The 24,062-nt window shown below is 38.1% G+C and overlaps 1 protein-coding gene across 1 annotated transcript in view; it reads right to left on the bottom strand.

Moving 5' to 3' along the window:
• Positions 1–24,062, bottom strand: part of UNC5C (unc-5 netrin receptor C) — a 196,488-nt gene that overhangs the window by 24,973 nt on the left and 147,453 nt on the right. The window contains exons 11-12 of the mRNA XM_049789892.1: positions 16,441–16,609; positions 10,494–10,727 (exon numbers count right to left, since the gene is read on the bottom strand). Of these exons, the coding sequence (XP_049645849.1) occupies positions 10,494–10,727; positions 16,441–16,609 (403 nt within the window). The remainder of the gene's footprint in view (positions 1–10,493; positions 10,728–16,440; positions 16,610–24,062) is intronic.

The following is a 24,062-nucleotide window of genomic DNA, read 5'->3' on the forward strand; positions in this document are numbered from 1 at the left end:
AGTGATGCAATCTTAACCATTTCTGTGAATGTTTTTGCATTTCACAAAGAATTCCCAATACATAGCAGACACCATTAGAAGATATTGTCTGGGAAGACCCAATTTCTGGTTTCATTTGCTTTACTAGGTTGGAGAGGGATGAGCTTAAAGCACAAGTAACTTAGCTCAAAGGACAAATAAGGAAGTCAGGTCATTTTCATGAAGGTCCGGATTAAGTTAGAAGAGATTGAGTGGAATGGTTTGAAGAGTAAAGTCCACTGAAAAATCCAGCAAGGTTAGGTCACTGAAAATTATGAAGAGGCTGCAATATAGTCAGAGACCTTGGCAAGTGGGTACTTAGTGGAACTACTGTATAAAATCTATTAAGAGGAAATGAATATAAAATAACTGAATGAGTCAATGTAATGCAGTAATGGGGGATGTCTACAACACCAGAGCATACAGAGCATAAGGAACCCAACGCATAAGGAGAAAGACAGAGAATGAAAGAACAAGAAACAAAGAAGAAAGAAAAATGAGAAAGGCAAGGAAAGGGGAAATAGAGATCGGAACTCTCAGTTATACTGGTAAATGTGAGACAGTGGTATTGCTGTATATCCAAAGAACAGATTCACCAACATTGAAAACAATCCAAACTATACCAAACCTTAAAATATGTTTGTTAAGGAGGAGGGAAAGAGAGAATATAAACATTGGTGAAGGTATGATGACACTGCTGGTATTGGTATTCTATGCCTAAAAATCAACCATCAGAGTTAGTACAGTGGGTATAGTATTTGCCTTGCCAACTCAAGTTTGATCCCTGGCATCCCATTAATTCTCTATGCATTTTCAGGAGTTATTCCTGGGTTCAGAGCCAAAAGTAACCAATGAGCACGACAGGATGAGGCCCAAAAACAAAACAAAAATTTTTTAGAGTGGAGTTGTGGGTAACTATTAGGACAAAAAGTCAGAGTGCCTAAATATAATGATTCTGTCTATGAATAAATATATGTACAAGAAATATTTAAAATATCAATTAAATCTTCCAGATTATACTTTTTACAATGGAATTTCTTGGAATTATTAAACAATCTACTTTCTAAGCCTTCACAAACCCATTGAAATAATTTCTGCTAAGAAAAATAAACCTAGGACTAATCCTATATGGATAGTGCCTAAAAGAATCACATTTTTGAGAGGTGGCAGGTGAACTGCCCCAGCTCCACTGCTCTGATGGAAATCAGCAGGAGGGTTAACCAGCAGTATGGCAAGCTTTCTCAGCTCTCCAGAGGCTGAAAGCACCCAGTGCCCAACTAAGAAGGGAACCAGTAGGAGAGATTACCAGAGGCTTAGCAAGCTCCCCCAGAACTCTGGAGGATTCAAGTGACCAGCACCCACGTTGTGCTCTGAAGTGAAACAGCAGGAGGGTGTACCTGAGGTGTGGTGATTCTCAATCCCTACTCCACAGAATCAAGAATATTCTCTAGTTAATGAACCCCAGCACAACACATAGAAAACACCACAATGCAAAGAACACAATGGAAAAACAACACAAAACACCACAATGCTTAGAGAATGATGATGGTAGCTTTGCAAAACCAATAAATGCTGACTACTATAATTCCTCTCTGATAAAGACTATAAAGAGAAAAATATGGAAAAATGGCTCAAAGAACTCAAAGAAACCATGGAATGAATGAACCATAAATAAAAATCAAGAGGTTATAAAAGTAGAAATGAGAAAACTTCAAGCTGAAATAACAGAGTGAAAAAATGTGTAGGTAAAATGAAAAGCTCACTGGAAAGCCTGTCCAAGAGAGAAACAGCAAGTAAAGACAGAATCGTTGAGCTGGAAGATGAGATTTTACAATATTTACAACAGAAGAGGTTAGAAAAGAACCTTAAAACAAATGACCAAACAATGAAAAAATCACTAAGTAATGTGAACAGATGAAAATAGAAGTCTGATAAAGTCAACAAAAACAACATAAAAATCCTTTGAGTCCCAGAGACCCAGAAGAAAATCCCCATGAAGAATAAAAAGTCTAGGACATCATTGCAGAGAAACTGCCAGAGCTAAACTCTGCATGCAACCAAATTCTGCATGCCTGTAAAGTACCAGCCAAAAGAGAGCCAAAGAAAAGCACCTCAAGACACATTATAGTAAAAATATGAATGCCATAGATAGGGATAGAATACTGAAGGCAGCAAGGTCAAATAAGGAAATTATATACAAAGATATATCCTTAAGTTTTACAGCAGATTTGTCACAAGCAACCCTCAAGGTCCAAAGGTCATTGTGGAATATGGTGACAAAACTCAATAAATGATTCTGAAAGAGTAAGTCACCAGTATTTCATTATTCAGTTAGAAGGAATGATGTACAGCTTTACAGATAAACAAATTCTCAAAGCCAACCTTAAGAGCCAAACTGAAGGAAAAAGCCAAACTGAAAGGTCACTTTAAGAGAAGACAACTAGAGACACACCAAACTCCTACAAAAAGATAACACTAAATCCCATGACAAGTATATCTTTCAATGTCAATGGACTAAATGCACAAGTTAGGCACAGTGTGGCAAAATGGATCAAAATGCTAAATTTTACATTACTCTGCCTACAAAAAAAACACATCTGAACAGCCAGAACAAACATAGACTCAAAGTCAAAGATTCGAGAAAAATCATTCAAGCAAACAACTTGCTTAAAAAGGCTAGGTAGCTATACTAATATCAGATGAAAAAAACTAGAGACTAAAAATGGTTATAAGGGTCAAAGATGAACATTTCTTTTCTTTCTTTCTTTCTTTCATTCTTTCTTTCTTTCTTCCTTCCTTCCTTCCTTCCTTCCCTTCTTCTTCTTCTTCTTCTTCTTCTTCTTCTTCTTCTTCTTCTTCTTCTTCTTCTTCTTCTTCTCCTCCTCCTCCTCCTCCTCCTCCTCCTCTTCTTCTTCTTCTTCTTCTTCTTCTTCTTCTTCTTCTTCTTCTTCTTCTTCTTCTTCTTCTTCTTCTTCTTCTTCTTCTTTCTTTCTTTCTTTCTTCTTTTTTTGTGGTTTTTCGATCACACCCAGCAGTACTCAGGGGTTATTCCTAGCTCCAGGCTCAGAAATTGCTCCTGGCAGGCACGGGGGACCATATGGGACACCGGGATTTAAACCGATGACCTCCTGCATGAAAGGCAAACGCCTTACCTCCATACTATCTCTCCGGCCCCCTTCCTTCCTTCCTTCCTTCCTTCCTTCCTTCCTTCCTTCCTTCCTTCTTTCCTTTCTTCCTTCCTTCCTTCCTTCCTTCCTTCCTTCCTTCTTTCCTTTCTTCCTTCCTTCCTTCTTTCTTTCTCTTTCTCTCTCTTCTTTCTTTCTTTCTTCTTCCTTCCTTCCTTCCTTCCTTCCTTCCTTCTTTCTTCTTTCTTTCTTTCTTTCTTTCTTTCTTTCTTTCTTTCTTTCTTTCTTTCTTTCTTTCTTTCTTTCTTTCTTTCTTTCTTTCTTTCTTTCTTTCTTTCTTTCTTTCTTTCTTTCTTTCTTTCTTTTTCTTTCTTTCTTTCTTTCTTTCCTGTCACATCCAGCAGTGCACAGGGATTGCTCTTTGCTTTGAGCTCAGAAATTGCTACTGGTAGGCACGAGGGACCACATGGGATGCCGGAATTTGAACCACCATCCATCTTGGATTACTGCATGCAAGGCTAACGCCCTACAGCTGTGCTAAGTGATGAACATTACTTAATAATAAAGGAATATGTAAAACAGGAAGAAATCATACTCCTAAACATATACACATCCAATGAGAGATCAGAAAAAATATTTAATAGAATTCCTGAGATATTTGAGAGAAGATATCAATAGCAAGACAATATTAGTGGGAAACTTCAACACCACCCTGTCACCCTTGATAGGTCCACAAATAAAACTTACCATATTTGCCGCCATATAAGACGACTGGGTGTATAAAATGACCCCCTAATTTTGCAGTTAAAACATAGGTTTAGGCCTATATTCGCTGTAACAGACAGAATGTTCCTGTGCTGCATGTGCTGTATGTGTTCTTGTGCTCATATACCACAGTGAGCCAATCACAACAAGCAAAGGTTCAAAGGTTATACTGTAATCGATGTCCTCTCTGACTCTGGCCAATCTGAGCAGGCTTTTTACAGTGTAGATTTGGGACCAGAACATTGTCTAATTTGCATGCATAAAAAGCCTGCTTTGATTGGCTGAGTTAGAGAGGCGGTCCGAGCAGCCTTGCAGTGATTGGTGCAGGATCGAGTTGGAAAATTTGTTTTGTGGCAATATTCAGACAATTTTCTTTTAGCAGCATATTGAAACATTTGTCGGAATATACTCGTATAAGATGACCCCCGATTTTCGGTTGACTTTTTTTTGTTTCAAAAGTCGTCTTATATGCCAGAAAATATGGTAACAAGAATATACTGACTCTAAAAGGTGAAAAAGAAGAGGGGTTTAGAAAATATATCTCAGGCTCTTTGTCCACAGAAAAATGGATACATATTATTCTCCACTGCTTTCCCCAGAATAGACAACATGCTGGCTCATAGTACATACCTGCATAAAATCTAGAGGACAGAAATTTTATAAGCTACCCACTCATAACACACAGGAAAAAAATTTCCACCAGGAAATTAAACAGCTCTCTAATGAACAATTAGTGTTTCAGCGAGAAAATCAAGATTCCTGGAAACAAACAAAAATGAAAACACGAATTATCAGAATTTGTAGGACACAGCAAAAGCAGTAAGAAAAGGAAAATTTAGAACTTTCCAAGCACTTATCAAGAAGGAAGAAGGGACTACATAAATAAGTTAATGACATGAAGAGTGATCAACAAAATGAAATCTAAATAGGTAGACAGGTCTGGAAAGATAGAACAGTGGTAGGACATTTTACTTGCATGCGGCCAACCTGGGATGGACCCGGATTTGATTCCTGGCATCCCATATGGTCCCCCGAGTTGGCTAGGAGCAATTTCTGAGTGCAGAGCCAGGAGTAAGGTTGTGACTTTCCAAAAAATAGGCAGTGGAAATAATAAAGTTTAGAGCAGAAATTAATGAACTGGAAACCCCAAAAATAATCAGAAAGATCAATGAAAGTAAGCATTGGTTCACTGAAATATAAACAAGATCAATAAACTACTAGCAAAACTCACAAAGAAAAGGAGAAAGAAAGACTTAATAAACTGAATTAGAAATAAAAAGAGAGAGATTACTACTACAGATAATACAGAAATTCAAAGGAATATCTGAGATTACTTGGAGAAACTATGCCACAAAACAAGAGAACCGGAAAATAAATAAATTATTGGACTAGTGAAACCTCCCAAGGTTGAACAATGATGATCTGCTGTATCTTAACTGACATATTATTGAGTAAATTAAAATGGTAATCAAAATCTTCCCAAAAAACAAAAGTCCAGGCTAACTGCTTTATTGGCCTAGGGTGTTGGATTCACCAACAATTTTTTCAAACCTTTCAAGAGGATCTATTGCCAACCCTTTTCAGGTTCTTCCAAGAAACTGAAGAAACAGAAACATTCCCAAGTAGTTTTTAAGAAGCTAAAATCTATTGATAGCAAAATCAGAGAAAGAGGTCACACACACTCACACAAAAAAATCCTACAGACCAGTATCTCTGATGAACACAGGTACAAAGAACCTCAACAGAATCCTAGCAAATAGGAACCAACATCTCATTAAAGAAGTCATACCCCATGACCAAGTAGGATTCACTCCAGAGATGCAAGGATGGTTTAACATATGCAAGTCAATCAATGAAATACATCATATCAACAAAAGAAAAAAATATGATCATATGAGTAGATGCAGATAAAGTCAAATACCCACAAATTAAAAAAAAAATCTCTCAACAAGATAGGAATGGAAGAAACTTTTCCAATATAGCCAAGGCCATTTACCACAACCATTGCAAATGTTGTAGTCAATGGAGAAAAACTGATAGCCATTCTTCTCAAATATGACACAAGACAATGTTATCCCTTCTCACCACTCTTATTCAACATAATACTGGAAGTACTTGTCATAGCAATCAAGCAAGAAAAATATATAAAGGGCATCTACTACACTAACATCTATCATAATGAGTGAGAGAAATAGAATGCCTGTCTTAAATACAGGCAAGGGTAGGGAAGGAGGGAGGGGGAACACTGGTGGTGGGAATGTTGCATTGGTGAAGGGCCATGTTCTGTTCATGACTGAAATCCAACTACAATCATGCTTGTAATCATGGTGCTTAAATAAAGATTAAATATATAAATCATTTTAAAAATTACCATATATACTCAAGTATAAGCTGACCTGAGTATAGGCCAACCACCTAATTTTACCATATAACTGGGAAAACTTAGTGACTCAAATATAAGCCAAGGTAGAAAATGCAGCAGCCACTGGTAAATTTCAAAAATAAAAATATAGGGTTTGGAGCCATAGCACAGTGATAAGGCATTTGCCTTGCTCACAGACAACACAGGATGGACCCTGGTTCAAATCCTAGCATCCCATATGGTCCACTAAAACTGCTAGGAGTGATTTCTGAGCACAAAGCCAGAAATAACCCTTGAGTGCTACAGGGTATGACCCCCCCAACAATAAAATATATACCCAAAACAATTACATTACAGGGGTCTCAAACTCGCAGCCCGCAGGTCACAAATGGCCCTCCATACAACATTTTGTGGAATCTTTTTTTGTTTTGTTTTGTTTTAGTTGTTTGGGTCACACCCCACAACGTTCAAGGCTTACTACTGACTTTGCACTCAAGGATCACCCCCATTTTACCTCCTGCGGCCCCCAGGTAAGTTGAGTTTGAGACCCCTGAATTACAATAATTGAGGAATCAGTAGGTTAAATGTTTTTCGATATTTATTGCTAAAGAAAAACTGTAAACTAGCAACACTTCAAATAAAGTGCAGAAAACCATAGCTTAACAGATAATTAAGCTAAATCACAAAGGTTAAAATCCTTCCAAACTGGATTCCTCCTCATCTATACGTCCAAACAGAGCGTCAGCTGTATCTGATGGGAGGATATCAGCATAGACATTGTCAGCATCACTGAGTTCACAGATATCACCGTCACCGCTGTCGGTCTCGACAAAATGCAGAATATTGTGGATTAAATAGTTCAGTGGCATCCGGTTCAGTTCAGCCGCCTACCTCTTTAGCTCAGTGGTGACTTGTGGACTGAGTTGAAGCACCGCCCCCTCCAGCAGATGGCAGATGACTGGAAACTACATGCATTTAATTTGCTGAATCAAATAACCTGCATGACCTGAGTATAAGCCAATTTTGGGTTTTACGGCATAAAACTTGTTGGCACGAAGTTCGGCTTATACTTGAGTATATAGATACATTCTCAAGGAATGCTATTTCAGTAATCTTAAAGTTTATATTATAAACACTACATGTTCACATTTTCTTTTTGCTTTTTGGGCCACTCCCTGTGATGTTCAGGGGTTACTCCTTGCTATGTGCTCCAGAAATCGCTCCAGGCTAGGGGGACCATATGGGACACTGAGGATCAAACTAAGGTTCAACATGGATTGGCCAACATGCGATGCAAGCACCCTACCACTGTACTATTGCTCTGGCCCCCACATCATTATTTTTGCAAAATATAACGTTTTACTGTTCTGATCATCAAAAGTAAAAAGGGACATTTAAAGAAATGATTTTTGTTCATATCATTGCTGTGATTTAAAGATACACAGCAAGTTAGAAACAAAGTACATAAGGCAACACAATGGAAAAATTGACCTCTTCAACTGAATTGTGGTCGATGATTGGGGGATAGTTGGAAGTGATGGACATTAGGGTATTTAGGGAAAGGATGTAGTAATGAGTATGGTGTGGTTAATATGCATGAGAAACCATGATTAACAGTATTGTGTAGCACAGAACCTCAATCAGTAATAAACAGAAGTAGATCCATTGACAGATTGCATTTTTTCCCCTTCCTGAATCCATCTAGCAACTCTCAATTTCCATGACCCCAAACTGCTTCAGGATAAGAACTCTGAAAGAGGGCCCGGAGAGATAGCACAGCGGTGTTTGCCTTGCAAGCAGCCGATCCAGGACCAAAGGTGGTTGGTTCGAATCCCGGTGTCCCATATGGTCCCCCGTGCCTGCCAGGAGCTATTTTTGAGCAGACAGCCAGGAGTAACCCCTGAGCACCGCCGGGTGTGGCCCAAAAAACAAAAACCAAAAAAAAAAAAAAAAAAAGAACTCTGAAAGAAAACAGCTTAATTTTCAGGAGCAAATTTTGCCAGTAACCCCTTGACACACTTTCTCCTATTTTATATATTTCCTGTATGGTTCCATGTCTAGCAGCCTTTCTTTCCTTGCAACAGCAAAACTCATCTTGATTCCAGTTCTATGACCTGGCTTTTCCAAATACTACTTTTACCATGGAACAACACTTTACAGTTAGTAACTTAGTCGAAGTTATTTATTCATCTTTCTGAGTTGAATTACTTATATGCAACATAGGAATCTTGGAATTTGATAGGGTGATTTCTAAGATAACACGAATTACTATAAAATCTTTTGGGGGGGCCAGAGTGATAGTAAAATGGGCAGGGTGTTTGCCTTGCATACAAAAAATCCAGGCTCAATCACTGCAGTCCAGGTGGTCTTTGGAGCCCACCAGGAATGATCTCTGAATGCAGCACCAGAAGTCCTGAGTCAAACTGAGTGTGACCAAGAAGACAACAAAAATTTTTTTTAGGGGCCGAAGAGATAGCAAGGTGTTTGCCTTTCATGCAGAAGGACAGTGGTTCGAATCCTGGCATCCCATATGGTCCCCCGTGCCTGCCAGGGGCAATTTTCTGAGCACAGAGCCAGTAGTAACCCCTGAATGCTGCCAGGTGTGACCCCCCCAAAAAAAAACAAAAAAAATTTTTTTTTAATTTTCCTGCACACAGGAAACTTCCAGGAACATTTTTATGTGCTTTTTATTTTTATTTTCTTCTTCTGAACCATGTGGATGACAAAAACCAACACCATATAATTGGTTCCTGGGACTATTTCAAATTCTCTCTGACCACAGATGGTTCCCAATTGTTGTAAATGCCCCAGTATCATTCCTATCCGTAGTCAAGTTTAGCAGGCCTCACACCATTTCCCCCCTAAAGTTACACTAATATTCCTAAGACATATGGTACACATAATTACGCCCTCCATCTGTTTAAATCTCTTCTGTAACTCTCCATTAATAACTTCATCTCAGCTCTCTTCCTGAACAGCACAATCACTTCTTTCTGACACTCTAAACTGATAAGACAGATCTTGCCCACATTAGAGCCAGTTAATGTCTTCTCTATGTTGCTTCACACCATTCTTTTTATCTAAACATCTGAAATATTTTCCATTTGTGTGCATCACATCCTGCCCTCAATAATGGCTACTCACTAATATTAGCTCATTTTCAAGATTTCCTCCAAAATTCTTCTATTAAATCTCCAGGTAAATTCACATATCCATCCCTGGTACAACTCTGTCGATCCTTGGCTTATTTGGTCATCCCTCCTTCTTCTACATCTAACTTCTTCAAAGGCACTCACTGAAGTTGCAAATGGGATCAAATGAATGGTAATAAAAGCACTTAGAATTAAGCTCATTTCTTCTGTAAAGAGCCTATTGTCAACTGCTAACTCTTCCTCATAGTCCTCATAAAAATAATGGGAAAGCATATAAATGAAACAGCAAACAAAAGAAACATAGAGTGCAAATAATTATGTCAATTCCTGTTATAGGAATAACACAGCTGAGATAAATATGGAAGCATGCTATTTACCATCCATAGATCTCTTTAGCAAATGCTTCCCCTTCTAAATTTTTATTAAAAGAAAACAAGGAAGGGGGCTGGAGAGATAGCATGGAGGTAAGGCGTTTGCCTTTCATGCAGGAGGTCATCGGTTCGAATCCCGGGGTCCCATATGGTCCCCTGTACCTGCCAGGAGCAATTTCTGAGCCTGGAGCCAGGAATAACCCCTGAGCACTGCTGGGTGTGACCCAAAAACCACAAAAAAAAAAGAAAGAAAGAAAGAAAGAAAGAAAGAAAGAAAGAAAGAAAGAAAGAAAGAAAGAAAGAAAGAAAGAAAGAAAGAAAGAAAGAAAGAAAGAAAGAAAGAAAGAAAGAAAGAAAGAAAGAAAGAAAGAAAGAAAGAAAGAAAGAAAGAAAGAAAGAAAGAAAGAAAGAAAGAAAGAAAGAAAGAAAGAAAGAAAGAAAGAAAGAAAGAAAGAAAGAAAGAAAGAAAGAAAACAAGGAAGGTAAATAGAAGTAGCCCATGAGACAAGTCCATATAAAAGAAATAGTTCATTTATCAGCATGGCTTTTGAGAATTGTGTTTCTTCAAGCTGCCTCCTCTAAGGCCAAACACTAGTGAACACACACTTGAGTGGATTCATGCACACAGATTCATCTTCTCTGCACAGGCATCTTGTATCCTGCTCTGTAGGGAGGTCTGGGTCAGGCAGAAGACACTTACTTTCAGAACATCGAAGTTGTCATCCAGACAGTAGACACGTATGCTGTACTCCAGAGAGGAACAACAGAGGGGTCCAAAGATGGCCAGTTTCAGGCGTTTGGCAGCCATTTTGGTGGTGGGCTGGCCCACTAAGGCATAGGTGCTGAGGTCCTCTGTGAGGAGATGGCAGGCCTCTGAATCCAGCTGAATGTAGCAAGGGGTTGTGAAGTTTTCTTCTCCCACCACCACCACATCCTGAAGGACAAGAAAGGAAGATTCAAGGTTGAGCCACAGAAGGTCTCACTGACCACATAAAAGGATGAATTGTTGACAGAATTCTTCCAAGTTCAGTTAGATTTACTTTACCTCTATTTATTTTCGTGTGTGTGTGTGTGTGTGTGTGTGTGTGTGTGTGTGTTTTGTTTTGGGGGTCACATCGGCTGCACTCAGGAGTTACTCCTGGCTCTGTGCTCAGAAGTTGCTCCTGCAGGCTGGGGGGTCCATATGGAATGCTGGGACTCGAACCAGAGTTGACCTTGTGCAAAGCAAATGCCCACTGCTGTGTTATCATTCTGGCCCCATTACTTTATCCTTGTTTCTATCAGCTATTATTAGTTCCCCTACTTCCTTTACCTTTATACTAGTAATAATCTTTACATAGATGCTCTTTTCAATATTTTTATCCTACAAATCCATACTACCAGAAACTAAATTTTAAAAAGTAATGTATAATTATTTTAACTTCAGTATACCCGTGTTTATGAACTGTATGGGAGAATTTCCATGATAGTCTCTAATTTTTTTCTTTCTGGTTTTGGGGTCATATGCAGTGGCATTCATCAGGGATGCCAGGGATCAAATCTGTTCAGTTGCATGCAAGGCAAGTACCCTATCTACTATAATATCTATCTTTCTGATCCTTAAATTTCATAATCAAAATATGAATTTAAATGTACTTCTTTATTTCAATATATTATAGTTAAAAGTTTTTTGTACTTAAAAAATTTAGAAGGTTTAAAAGAATAGAGACATGAATAAATTATAAATTATCATTCTACTTTCTTCTTCTAAACCTATTTGCCAATTATGTCCAAAAACACACTGATTTTCCTGAATAATCTGGCTAAAATATGTCAAATAGAGTCTAAATGTGTTAAGTTAATATACATACATTTTCTTATGTTTCTACACATTTTTAGTCTACCTTTTAGATAATTAAAACATGAAGCAGGAAATAAAAGCAAGTGAAAAAATTGCACTGTGTAAGGTTGTGTAAGGTCTTAAAAATCAAGTGTCAGCTCTGAACTCAAGGACAGCAGTTATGCAGATTTTCTGGGGAGATAACAGAAATATGTGAAGTTCCTGGGATAGGAAATATTCTGAAGGACTGAGGAATGAGGTGAAACAGAGCAATGTCAAGTGAAAATCTCCCCTGGGCCTCAGTCTGTCAAAGTAATACAGGAGTACAGAACTGAGAGCAGACTTTGATTCAAGCAGACTAGGAGTTCAAATTTTTTTAAATTTATTTAAAGAAAATATATCACTGAGTTGAGACAATTGATCATAATACATTTATTTCAGGAAGAGCAAAGGCAACGTTATTTAAAAAATAGAGAAACTAATGAGATGGAAGAGAAAGAAAGGTTCAGTAGCAAGTATATTTTTGAAAATCATTGAATCACCAATTAACTCATTAAAGGTCAAGCACAAGGTTTAATAAGCCTTTCTTCTTCTCTTTCTTCTTTTTAAGAATAAGAGTTAAAGGGGCCAGAGAGATAGCACAGCGGCGTTTGCCTTGCAAGCAGCGGATCCAGGACTTTAGGTGGTTGGTTCGAATCCTGGCATCCCATATGGTTTCCTGTGGCTGCCAGGAGCTATTTCTGAACAGATAGCCAGGAGTAACCCCTGAGCACTGCTGGGTGTACCCCCCCCCAAAAAAAAAAAGAATAAGAGTTAAAGAAATACAGTACAAACGTGTTAGAGTGGCAATTGTTGTTTGCATAGGCCCAGCAAAATTTGGGGGATATGGAATGGAAAAGCCTTGATCTAAATACAAGGAGACCTTACCCCTGAAGTTTTCTGGCATATGACCATTTCTAGGCTCCAGGCATACTAGGTTGTCCAACCCAAGTCATTGTCTATAGTGCCAATAAACTTTATTTCTGCACAGTCACTATTGTTGGTATCAGGTTTCTGTAGTTAAAGATCCTGGATTTTGTGCATATCCTATATCGAAGTCAGGATGATGTGGAGTGTCCTGTAGTTTCACCTCACAATTAGAGGGCAATGTGGAGAGCTCTACCCTGAAAGCAGGGTGTTGCTGTTGATAAGTCTTCTGGGTGTTAAGGGAACCCTCTTTGGAGTAGGTCAATGCCAGGTAGTGGTAGCGTCTTCCCTGGTAGAGGATTGCTTCCAGGTGATGTTATAGACAACCATGGTTGTTTTGTAGATGGATTCCCTGGTTTAGGAATGAATGGACAATGCCCGTTCTTCTGTGGTCTGAGCCAAGTCATTATGAGAATGTTCAGGGTGTAAGGTCCCACTGCATTACAAGATTGTGTGCTCCTATTTCTATTAGATAAGAACTTGTTTGTATGTATAGTATTTTCCCATTTTAATGTGCCTATGCAAAAGAGGAACAATGCCATGTGGCTTTATCAGTGCATATGGGGGCCGCAGGAACAAGTCCAACAATCCCTGTAATTTGGTTCTAGTTAAGCTCTAAGCTGAGGGACTCTTCTACCAGAATTCCTTATTGAACAGATCACAAAGAGAAGAACAGACAAAACAGTGGGGAAAATTGTCACTGTATAAGAGAATATTCAGTAAGAGTTATAGCTGTTAAGGTTATACTGTATTTTCCAGCATATAAGACGACTTTTGAAACAAAAAATGTCAACCGAAAATCGGGGGTCATCTTATACGCCGAGTATATCCCAAAAAATGTTTCAATATGCCGCTAAACAAAAATTGTCTGAATATTGCCACAAAACTAATTTTCCAACTCGATCCTGCACCAATCACTGCTAGGCTGCTCGGACTGCCTCTCTAACTCAGCCAATCCAAGCAGACTTTTGATGCATGCAAATTAGACAATGTTCTGGACCCGAATCTACACTGTAAAAAGCCTGCTCAGATTGGCCAGAGTCAGAGAGAAGTCTATGACAGTAGAACCTTTGAACCTTTGCTTGTTGTGATTGGCTCACTGTGGTACATACAGTTGCAACACAGGAACGTTCTGTCTGATACAGCGAATATAGGCCTAAACCTATGTTTTAACTGCAAAATTAGGGGGTCGTCTTATACTCCCAGTCGTCTTATACACAGGAAAATATGGTACATATAAGATATTCAAAAGATATATATATGTCCCTCTTATGTCTTTTGAAATAGTAAGGGGTGTGTTAAATCTGATGCACAACTTTGGTCTGTGATTTGGCTTTGCAGTCTGATAACCGGCTGACGATAGTCCCATATCAGGAAAAATTCTTGAGCCGCGACTTCTCAGAAACCGAGTCTCTTAGCAAGCAAAGGTCTACAATGAAGGAAGGAGGAGTAAAGGGGGCCTCTGAGAGTAGATCAATAGCAACAGTGTATTGGGATCTTCTCAGGCCAAGAGTCTGTCTATCTTATCACTTAGGGCAGTGGTCCGCAATCTGCGACTGGCGAGCCACACATGGCTCTTTCCACTTTTAATTTGGCTCTTCTGTGTGCCGGGCGGCCGCTCCAGGAGTCAGGACTCTGCTCCTAGCCTCTGTCAGTGCACGCCCTGTGTGGCTCTCAAAATAAATTTCAATCGTGGTTTTGGCAAGATTTGACTCAGTTGAAAAAAAAAAAAGGTTGCCGACCACTGAGTCCTAGGGTACAGTTGGGCAGCTGGCTTTGTGTGGGGATAATAATCTGCTTTTTGAGGAGCCAAGAACTGAAGGTAAAATAGGCTAACTGTGGTGTAATGAGGAATGGGGGTGAGGGAATGAAGGACTAGAAATGAGCTTGTAGGGCGGTGGGCAAGGGCAGAATACAAGATGCACATTGTGCATATGCAAAAGATACATAAATCATAGGAAATCCTATTAATCTATACTATATGCCTGGTTTTGAAAATGGAGCCTGGTGAGAAAAAAAGTTTCAAGTGACAGCTCTTAGCCCTAACCCTTGGGCAGGCACCCAGGATAACCCTGGAATCCTGGAGGAAGGAGAGGGGAAATGACTGGGAGCCTCCCTGGCCTCCCACAACCCCCTAAGCTAGGGTGAAGGTCTTTGGCCCGAGCCTTCCCCCAAACTCCATGCCAGCAAAAGCTAGCCTCCAGAACTGAAAAGTAGGAGTTTAAATTTTTATAGCAAATTTTCCAGCTTTTAACTTAATAAAAAATTTCAGGTGAGAAAAATAAAACTCATATGTGGGAGTCAATGATCCTCTGCCTTAGGCACTTTCATCTCCGCAGAGACAGAAAGTAGACCTATTTTGTATCTTGATGATTGTTTATAAAATGAAACGAATCACTGTTTTTCATGTCTTTGTTTTGTTTTCTTTTGAGATCACACAAGCTGCATAGGGCTCACTCCTGGTTCTGCATTCAGGGATCACTCTTGGCAGTGCTTAGAGGACTATATAAGGTGTTGCGATAAAATCCAACTTCACTCTGTACAAGGAAAATATCATCCCTGCTATTATAGCACTCAAATCCCAGGAATCACTGTTTACTAATTTGTTCCCAAAGTTAAATAAAACTAATAAAGATATAGCCACCTTAGGTAGTGGTTATGCTACCTAATAAGTGATATGTTATAATAGTATTTATAATACAAGCACAAAACATAAAGTATAAAGATTTCTCTCTTTAAAAAAATCACAAACAGGGCCCGGAGTGATAGCACAGTGGCGTTTGCCTTGCAAGCAGCTGATCCAGGACCAAAGGTGGTTGGTTCAAATCCCGGTGTCCCATATGGTCCCCTGTGCTGCCAAGAGCTATTCCTGAGCAGATAGCCAGGAGTAACGCCTGAGCACCGCCGGTGTGGGCCAAAAACCAAAATAAATAAATAAATAAATAAACCACAAACAATATGAGGCAATTTTAAAATTATCTAACTTGTTAACGTGCTAACTTTCAACTTGTTTTTTCTCACACACTAGTTATATTATTCAAGGGCTAATTAATGCCAACTTATTTAAGTGTAAACCAAAATCTTCATAGAAAACACAACGCATTCATTCATACTTAATTTTTAGATATTGTTTGTTGAACACAAAGAATCAGATTAAGACACTGGTCTTAAGAATGAATGGCAACAGCCACAGAATAAAGATTATGCTGCCATAGTCTTTCTTCACTGAGAGGCAACCTGAAAAAGGCAGCCCTTTTTGTATTCATGGGATAAGTTCAAAAGAACTATACTTTTTGTACTTGTGTGCAATTAGTAAGTGCTAAACATTTTCTAACCCAAGTACAACATTTCTATACTTGTAAATTAAAACAATATGATGTGTTTTTCTTTCCAAGATGTAGACACGTGGATCTCCAAAGTGACTTTCCCTAGGCATCAGCTAATGCTTGATTTATTTATTTATTTATTTATTTGGTAGTGGCTATTTACCTGAAACATTTAGGAGCTGATTGGTTGGTCTATATCTCTTCTTCTACATCTTTCTCATCTGTCTTTCCTAAAGTTCTACTAGTATTTTGCTTAAGAACTAAAACCTATCAATAATTGTTCCAATAACTGTTCCAATTTGTTGGTTTTTTTGGGGGCCACACCCGTTTGATGCTCAGGGGTTACTCCTGGCTAAGAGCTCAGAAATTTCCCCTGGCTTGGGGGGTACCATATGGGATGCCGGGGGATAGAACCGCGGTCCTTCCTTGGCTAGCGCTTGCAAGGCAGACACCTTACCTCTAGAGCCACCTCACTGGCCCCAACTATTCCAATTTGTTGACATAGTTTACTCTTGTTTCTCCCAACAACAGCTCACCTCCCATTGTCCCTGGACTGTCTGGTTCTTAAGCTGTATCTTCCAGTTCTCAGTATTGAGGTCAGCACAGTGATGTAAAGTGAGGATGACAGGGCGTGTCAGCAATGCACCTGGCGGGCCACAGCTCACCACTGGGGTTAGAAGTGTCTGCGTTTCTTCCATGGTTGGCCTGAAAAAGAACAGAGAAGCACATCAGTGACATTCGAAGAAAAGTATGTACTCGGAATACAGAGATTTTAGATAGAACATTGCAAGAGTAGTTTCTTTTCGATGCTTTAATTTTTAGTGTGGCAGGAGGGGATGGTGAATCAGAATGAAATGGGAAGAATTTGCTCTTTATAGCAAGACTTCGATCTTGCAAGACTGGAGGACTTTGTGAGAACTAGGAAACAGCAATTCCTCTGATGCCCTTTCCTTCAGAAACAGACTTGCCCTCAGTAACTTCCTTTGAATTCAAGCACAGAGACTTTGACAATGAAATGAGAAGAGAAAGTCTTTAAAGTGTTACATAACCATTTCTTCTGATTATAATTTTCATTGACCTCACAGGGTTATTTTAAATGCATTTGTTTTTTTTAGGACGACAGTTGAAAAGTGCTTTTAAATATAAATTCAAATTAAGGACACTTTATAACTAAACTACTTCCAAATGACCTTCAGGAATGACTCAATTTGCTACAGTAGATTCTTTTTAAATTATGAGCAGGAAAATACAAAACTGTGTTTCTTCAGCACTTGAGTATGATGTCTGTACTTCATATTCAGAAAATCTGATGGGATAAAGCCCTTAGAAATCTAAATTGGTTATTTTGCTTTTTAAAAAGTTCCTATAATATTTTTCTTTATAACTCTACAGTTGCAACATAGTGGATAGCGGAACCATCTGACCCCTGTCAACTGCTAATGAAGACGTTTTAAGGTGTTGAGCTGATGACAGACAGAAGAGTTTGATTCTGGAACAAAACCAAGTTCCTTTTCAAGTAAAGAATTTCTTGTGGGCACAAAGACATTTAGATGAAGAGCTATGGATACATAAAATCCTGCTTTCACGCACATCAGAAATCTCTCTACCATATGCTGATGTATGTTTGGAGCTTTAAATGCCACCATGCCTATTTATTACTAAGAAAGAGTATGAAGAGATATGGGTACATAAAATCCTGCTTTCACGCAGATCAGAAATCTCTCTACCATATGCTGATGTATGTTTGGCGCTTTAAATGCCACCATACCTATTTATTACTAAGAAAGAGTATCAAACTTACCAATTCTCAAGTCAAAGTTAAAGTTTAGTCACAGCCTTAGAATGAACACAAGTGGCATTTCTTTTTTTTTTACAAGTAGCATTTCTGACACATTTTTCTATGTGTTAGACTTGCTTCCTCTTCACATTAGTATAAAAAGTTTAGCATAAATATTTGGAAACTATTAGTCTTTCTATAGACTAAGACTTGACCAATTATTCTTCATCTTTTAACTTTAACTAGGAAATCATGAGTTCCAGATACCTTGAACGATTTTTATCTCCATTTACACATGGATATTTTTTAGCGCTTTAACATCTTTACTAAAGATGTCTTTAGTAATATCTTTACCTTGAAATGGAAGTAGAAGTCAAGTAGAAAATATAACGTGACAATTTTTTAAATTGTGTTTGTAATACATATTATGTGAATGACTCACAAAATTGTTGCCCTAGCTTATTCTCAATTAAGTTATTTCCAACTTATAACTATTATCTAGCAGATTTAATTACATGAAAAGATAGAAATGACATGCTTAAACAGTTTGGTCCTAAGCACTCCATATGATCTCCCCAGTGCCACAAGAGTGATCCCTGAGTAAAGAATCAGGAATGTGCCCTGAGCGCAGCTGGGTGTGGCCAAAAAGGGCAATGGAATTTTTAAAAAGTGAAACAATGTGTTAAATTAACCATAGTTCCAATATGAAGGGCCTTTAGGCTAAATCATAAAATTTTGTAGTTTTAATGATGACTTTGTTCTGACATAGAGACATTTACAATTTTTTAATTTCACCTTAATAGATTTAGAAACATTTTCAAGCTATTAATTTTTTAAGGCTTTGCCTTCCCTCAATTAGAGTCTCTTCTTCCACTCTCCACAAATTGGATATGTCTGCTTTTCTGTCCTGATTTCTATCGCTGCTAACATGCTACTACAAGAAGGGTGCAAAGAGAGAGGCATTTTAAAGAACACCGTGCAATCTTGACATCAATTCCTTTTAGTGATTTACTTCTTCCAAATAAAAACCCATTGAGGTATATATTATCCAAGCCAAACCTATCCATTCTATTCACATAAGTATTATACAGGACATACACAATTCTTTTATATATGATGGCCACTTGAAATTGAATTTCTCTAGTCCTTCTATATGGTTTAAATACCACATACTATGCCAATGAAAGGTTAGTTCCAATCTACAGATTACCTTATGTTCAGTAAATTAGGGCAGCTATTATTCAAGAACAAATATTTGTATGACAATTCTCCATGTTTCTCCTCTTTCTGTACAATCTTCTTGGTCCTTATAGGCTGTACAATTATCACAATGGAAAATGGAAGTGACAACCTTCTCATTATAAAATACTTCAAATCCCTAAAGTCAGGGTTTCTTTCCTTGAATTCAGTAAAGTACAGATTCCATCTGACCCCCTTGGTATCACACTTTCAGACTGAGCTCAAGAAATGGCAAAAAAAAAAAAATGATTACCCTTAGAACTATAATACAAGGGGTAAGGCATTTGCCTTGTACGCAGCCAATCTGGATTCGGTCTCTATCATCCCATATGGTTCCCATAACCCAACAGGAGTCATTCCTGAGCAGAGCTAGGAAGTAATAACCAAGCCCTGCTCAGTGTGGCCCCCAAATTAAACAAACCAACCAACAGAAAAATTATTATGCTCTAGAGATGCTGTCACTTTCTCTGCAAAAAAGTTTTCCTTATTCCAGACACCAAAATTTTAAGATAAGTACACATTAGAATTAAACTCACAGTTTACAAGTAAGAGAATAATATTAGGTATTTGCCCATTGTGAAGAGAAATAGTGCCCGTTGTCCATTAGTTCTCAGACTCATGTTTTCCCCTTTGCTATCATCATTTCCTCTCTCACTGGAAAATTTCTCTGGGCACTCATCAATGTAGGGGGGCTTTCTTTCCTTCTGTTGAGAGAAGAAATTAATGATCTTCCTTGGTTTTTAGTATCTCCATTGTCTGTGAATAAGTTGAAAATAGCTACATACATTTATGCATGTAAGTATATATATTCATCTACATTAAGTTTTACTAGCCCTAACCTACCTTATCTTCCTTCATTCCAAAGTTCATTCTCTTAGAACAGGATGGAAGCTTTGGCTTTATGATAGCGCTAGTATTACACTGTCTATTGCAGGAAGTTTATTTTTAATATAATTTTATTTTCCCTATGAGGATATGGGGGAAAAAAAAACAGTGACTTGATTGGTTTTTGTTGTTGTTGTTTGTTTGTTTGTTGTGTCTGTTACTGTTGTTGAAACAGTGCTTTGAGAAGTGAACTTTATGCTTTTAAGGAAGGACACTCAAGTGTACTTTCCACTATAGTGGATTGGCAACATCTGTCTCTTAGTCTGCTCCAGTGCTGGAGGCAGGCGGGGGGAGGCCTCTTCTCTTCAATGAGTTGGAACAGAAGGGAGAAGACTTCCTGCTAGGCTGAGAAGCTGTCAGACCTCCTCTATCCCAGTACATTCCTGGCATGCAATATTGATGGTCTCCATTCTTGGAGGAGGAGGAGTAAAGGAAGGAAGAGGCAGTAGGTGTCAAAAGAATTTATTAACCCAGTGAGGTGCAAGAAAGTAATGAATAGGGAAGTGATGTTTTTTAACAGGGATTGGAAAACAAAGAAGAAAACAAAGATAAGAACCTCTTTGTATTTTCAAAATGAAAAAAGTAGCATTAACACTGGAAACATTAAAAAAATGAAAACATTTCTGAGGATTTAGAGATTTGGGTAGATTATGATTTCACTATGTGAACCAAAGATCTGTGTTTAAATCGTATTTCCCTTTATACCAAGAAAGGATATTAAAAACCATAGAGCAACAATAACAACAAATGTAAGTCTGAATAATGATTTTGTAGCTAGTAGTTTTTGGTGTTGCAGTTTTGTTGCTTTAACTTCTAAAGCAAACTTTTGGCACAAGAATGAAAATGAACATGAAGTAAAAAATAACTAAAAGCAGCAATGAAATAGACATGAAATATTTAAGGCTTTACAAAGTCCAACAAAGATAACAGATGAGGAATGGATTCCTAGGCTAAAATACAGTCCCGTAGAGGATTTATCTTCCTACCAGAGTATTCTATCCTTTGCAGGCTGTTGTAAGAACTCAGAACTCAGAATCATATTACTTACTAAACTTCCATAAAATTTGGTTTACTTGCTCTCATTTCCTATCTAGAGGAAAGTGAAGTTAAATATTGATAATAATCTTTTTTCTCTGGAAGCTGATTCTAACCCTCTTAGGACATCAACTCCCTTGCCTAAAGCTACAAAGTTTAGGAGATGCTTGATGCATTCCAGATACTAGTCTTTTGTTTTCTTTCACAAAGCCTGTATTTGGGATTGCTTAGGAATTGAGACTTTGAGACTTTTTTGTTGTTGTTGTTAGCTAGGTCGGACTCAGAACTGCCTTTTTGAGGAGGTTTGATGTCCATTTACCTCGGTGTGACTAGATGCCATCTATCAACACACCTGCAGTTTTTGTTTAGTTCCCCAGCATAAAAATGACAATACAGCAAATGTTCAGCTACTTTTAAAATGCCTGGTTTAGGGCCGGGAGAGATAGCACAGAGGTGTTTGCCTTGCAAGCAGCCGATCCAGGACCAAAGGTGGTTGGTTCAAATCCCGGGTGTCCCATATGGTCCCCCGTGCCTGCCAGGAGCTATTTCTGAGCAGCCAGCCAGGAGTAACCCCTGAGCACCGCCGGATGTGACCCCCCCCCCAAAAAAATGCCTGGTTTAATGCTAATGCATCACCAGTCTGTAATCTCAGTATTTGGCAAGGGCTATTTTTTATTTATTGTTGTTTTGGGCAACTTTTAGCAATGCTTCTTGATCTATGCTTAGGGATCACTCCTGGCGGGTCCTGAGGTATCATGCCAGGGATTGAACTCAGGTCAACAGCACGAAAGTCATCTTTAAACCCACTATAATGTAGCTCTAATCCCTTAACAGATGTTATATAACTCATTTGATAACAAAAGCTCTCTTAAATATATATTAATTTGAGCTTTTTATATAGTAATAATTATATAATATGTAGATGTTGCGTACAGACATTGGATGGAAAATATTAGATATACATCAATATATACCAAAATTTCAGTCAGATTTTTGGAAAAATAAATCACCATTTTCTTAAACAGCTCAAAATCTATCTCTGGGTTAAGTCACAAGAGCTAAATTTTGTGTACTAAACTGAAATACTAGACAACTGTGATTCACTTTTATTCAATATATATTTAGATTTTATACATTGACCTAATTGAGGGGTATTAACAAAGCAACCCAATAAAACTCAGTAATATTTTTATTTTAACGATGTTCATTTCTTGTATAATGGAATACCTTCTTTATAAGGATTCAAAGGAGCAATAATTGAGCTTCTTAGAGCATATTTTTTTTTCATCATGTGCAAACAGATCTTGCAATTTACCCTGCTTAGCTCTTGAAAGATTTGAAACAGTAAATTTATCACAAGGAAGGAAGGATATCGTTTTAGACCACAATCTTAGACTGGAACTGCTCACCTCTCTTATTTTTTTTAATCTTGTTTTCCCCATTTGCTTATACTTTTTTTAATGCAATATTAAAAAAATTATTTTCCTTCCACAATAAAGACTACTTTCAAGGACAGATCAGTGAAAGAGCATCTGGCTTGCATATGGGAAGCTTACATTTGATCCTTGGCATGCGATAAATGAAGAGCATTCATAAGCCACCTGATCCACTTCATAAGTAGGAATTCAAGAAACAAGCTCTTTGGAAATCAGCAAAAGAAGTTGTAAATAAACTCAGATCTTACTCCTTGCATCCCACTCTATATCTCATTTATTCCTTTTCTAATCGCTTTATTTAAGCATCATGATTACAAAATTGTTCATTGTTGGGTTTTAGTTATACTATATACACCACCCTTTACCAGTGCACCCTTCCTGCCACTGATGTCTCCCTTTTCCTTCCCCACCTCTCACCCCTGTCTGTCTCTAGAGCTGGCAATTTGCTTTTCTTTTCTCTCTCTGTCTCTGTCTCTCTCTGTGTCTTTATCTTTTTCTGTCTCTTATCTCTCTCTCCTTTTTCTTTTTGACACTATGATATGCACTATTATTAATAGAGATTACCTTGCATGTAACTTTCTTTCCTTTTTTTTTTTTTTTTTGCCACACCTGTTTGATGCTCAGAGGTTACTCCTGGCTAAGCGTCCAGAAATTACCCCTGGCTTGGGGGACAGTCCTTCCTTTGACCAGAGTGATCAGCTCTAACATTGTCCTAGTAGATTCTTCTCCACTCTAACTGCACTAGAAAGTAAAATGTCAGCTACTATTTTACTAAGCTCCAAATGCTATAGTGAAAATAGAACAGTAGACCAGATGTGTGAACAAAAATGCCCTGGATTTCACCCCCACAAGAATATCTCAAAACACTTAATGGGAAGCCTATATTTCCGTTGTATGTTTAATACCTCTATAATAATACCTCCTAGTTTGTTTATTCACAAATGTAAGTTAGCCTCATAAACAGCATTTTTCTTTAATTCTTTTTTACTTTTTTCTAGGGGAAGTCATTTATTTATTTTAATTTATTTCTTCTATTTTACATGTGTATATATATATATATATTTTTTTTTTTTCTTTCTCCAACATCACCTGTTTTGGTTCTGCTTGGTACAAAAACCTACAAGAAAAAAAAAGTCTTGCCTGAGATAAAAGCTCAGGTCAAAATCAGGGCACAGAGATTGTGCAGACTATAATTCTTACCTCCAAATTCACCAGCAATATAATTTGGCACGATCCCCTTTGCATAGGCACTCAAAATAAAGGGAAATCTTCTGCACAAAAATAGCTCTTATATACTATGAATAAAACCTCATAGTTTTTATAATACAGGGATGCCTCCCACCCTGAACATGTGTCATGTGGACCCAACTTAGACTTCATGTGATTAAACAGCAACCACCCAACCCATAACCCCAGATCCCAGATGTGGAACCAAAACAGATCCCAGCAACAGCACCAGGATCCCTAATACCACTCTGGCACCAACTTGCACCAGTTTTAATATGACATCCTGACATGAAGAAACGGCAACAACTTGATTTAAGTGAGGGTTGCCCTATCTCATCACCTAAAGTATGATGCAATCAGGAGACATGTCATCTTTTTCTCTATGCAAAAACCAAAATCTCTAACTAAAGAAGACTGACTTTGACAAACATGGACTGGACAGAACCAATGAAAAAAGTTCCTAGCTTAAGCCTCAGCCTAGGATTCTTACAAAAACCAAGATCTCTAAATCCAGAAGTCTGACTTTGACAACTGCGACTGAGCAGAACTTCTGGAAATG

The sequence above is a fragment of the Suncus etruscus genome, chromosome 16 (assembly GCF_024139225.1).
Source record: "Suncus etruscus isolate mSunEtr1 chromosome 16, mSunEtr1.pri.cur, whole genome shotgun sequence".
NCBI classification, from domain to species: Eukaryota; Metazoa; Chordata; class Mammalia; order Eulipotyphla; family Soricidae; genus Suncus; species Suncus etruscus.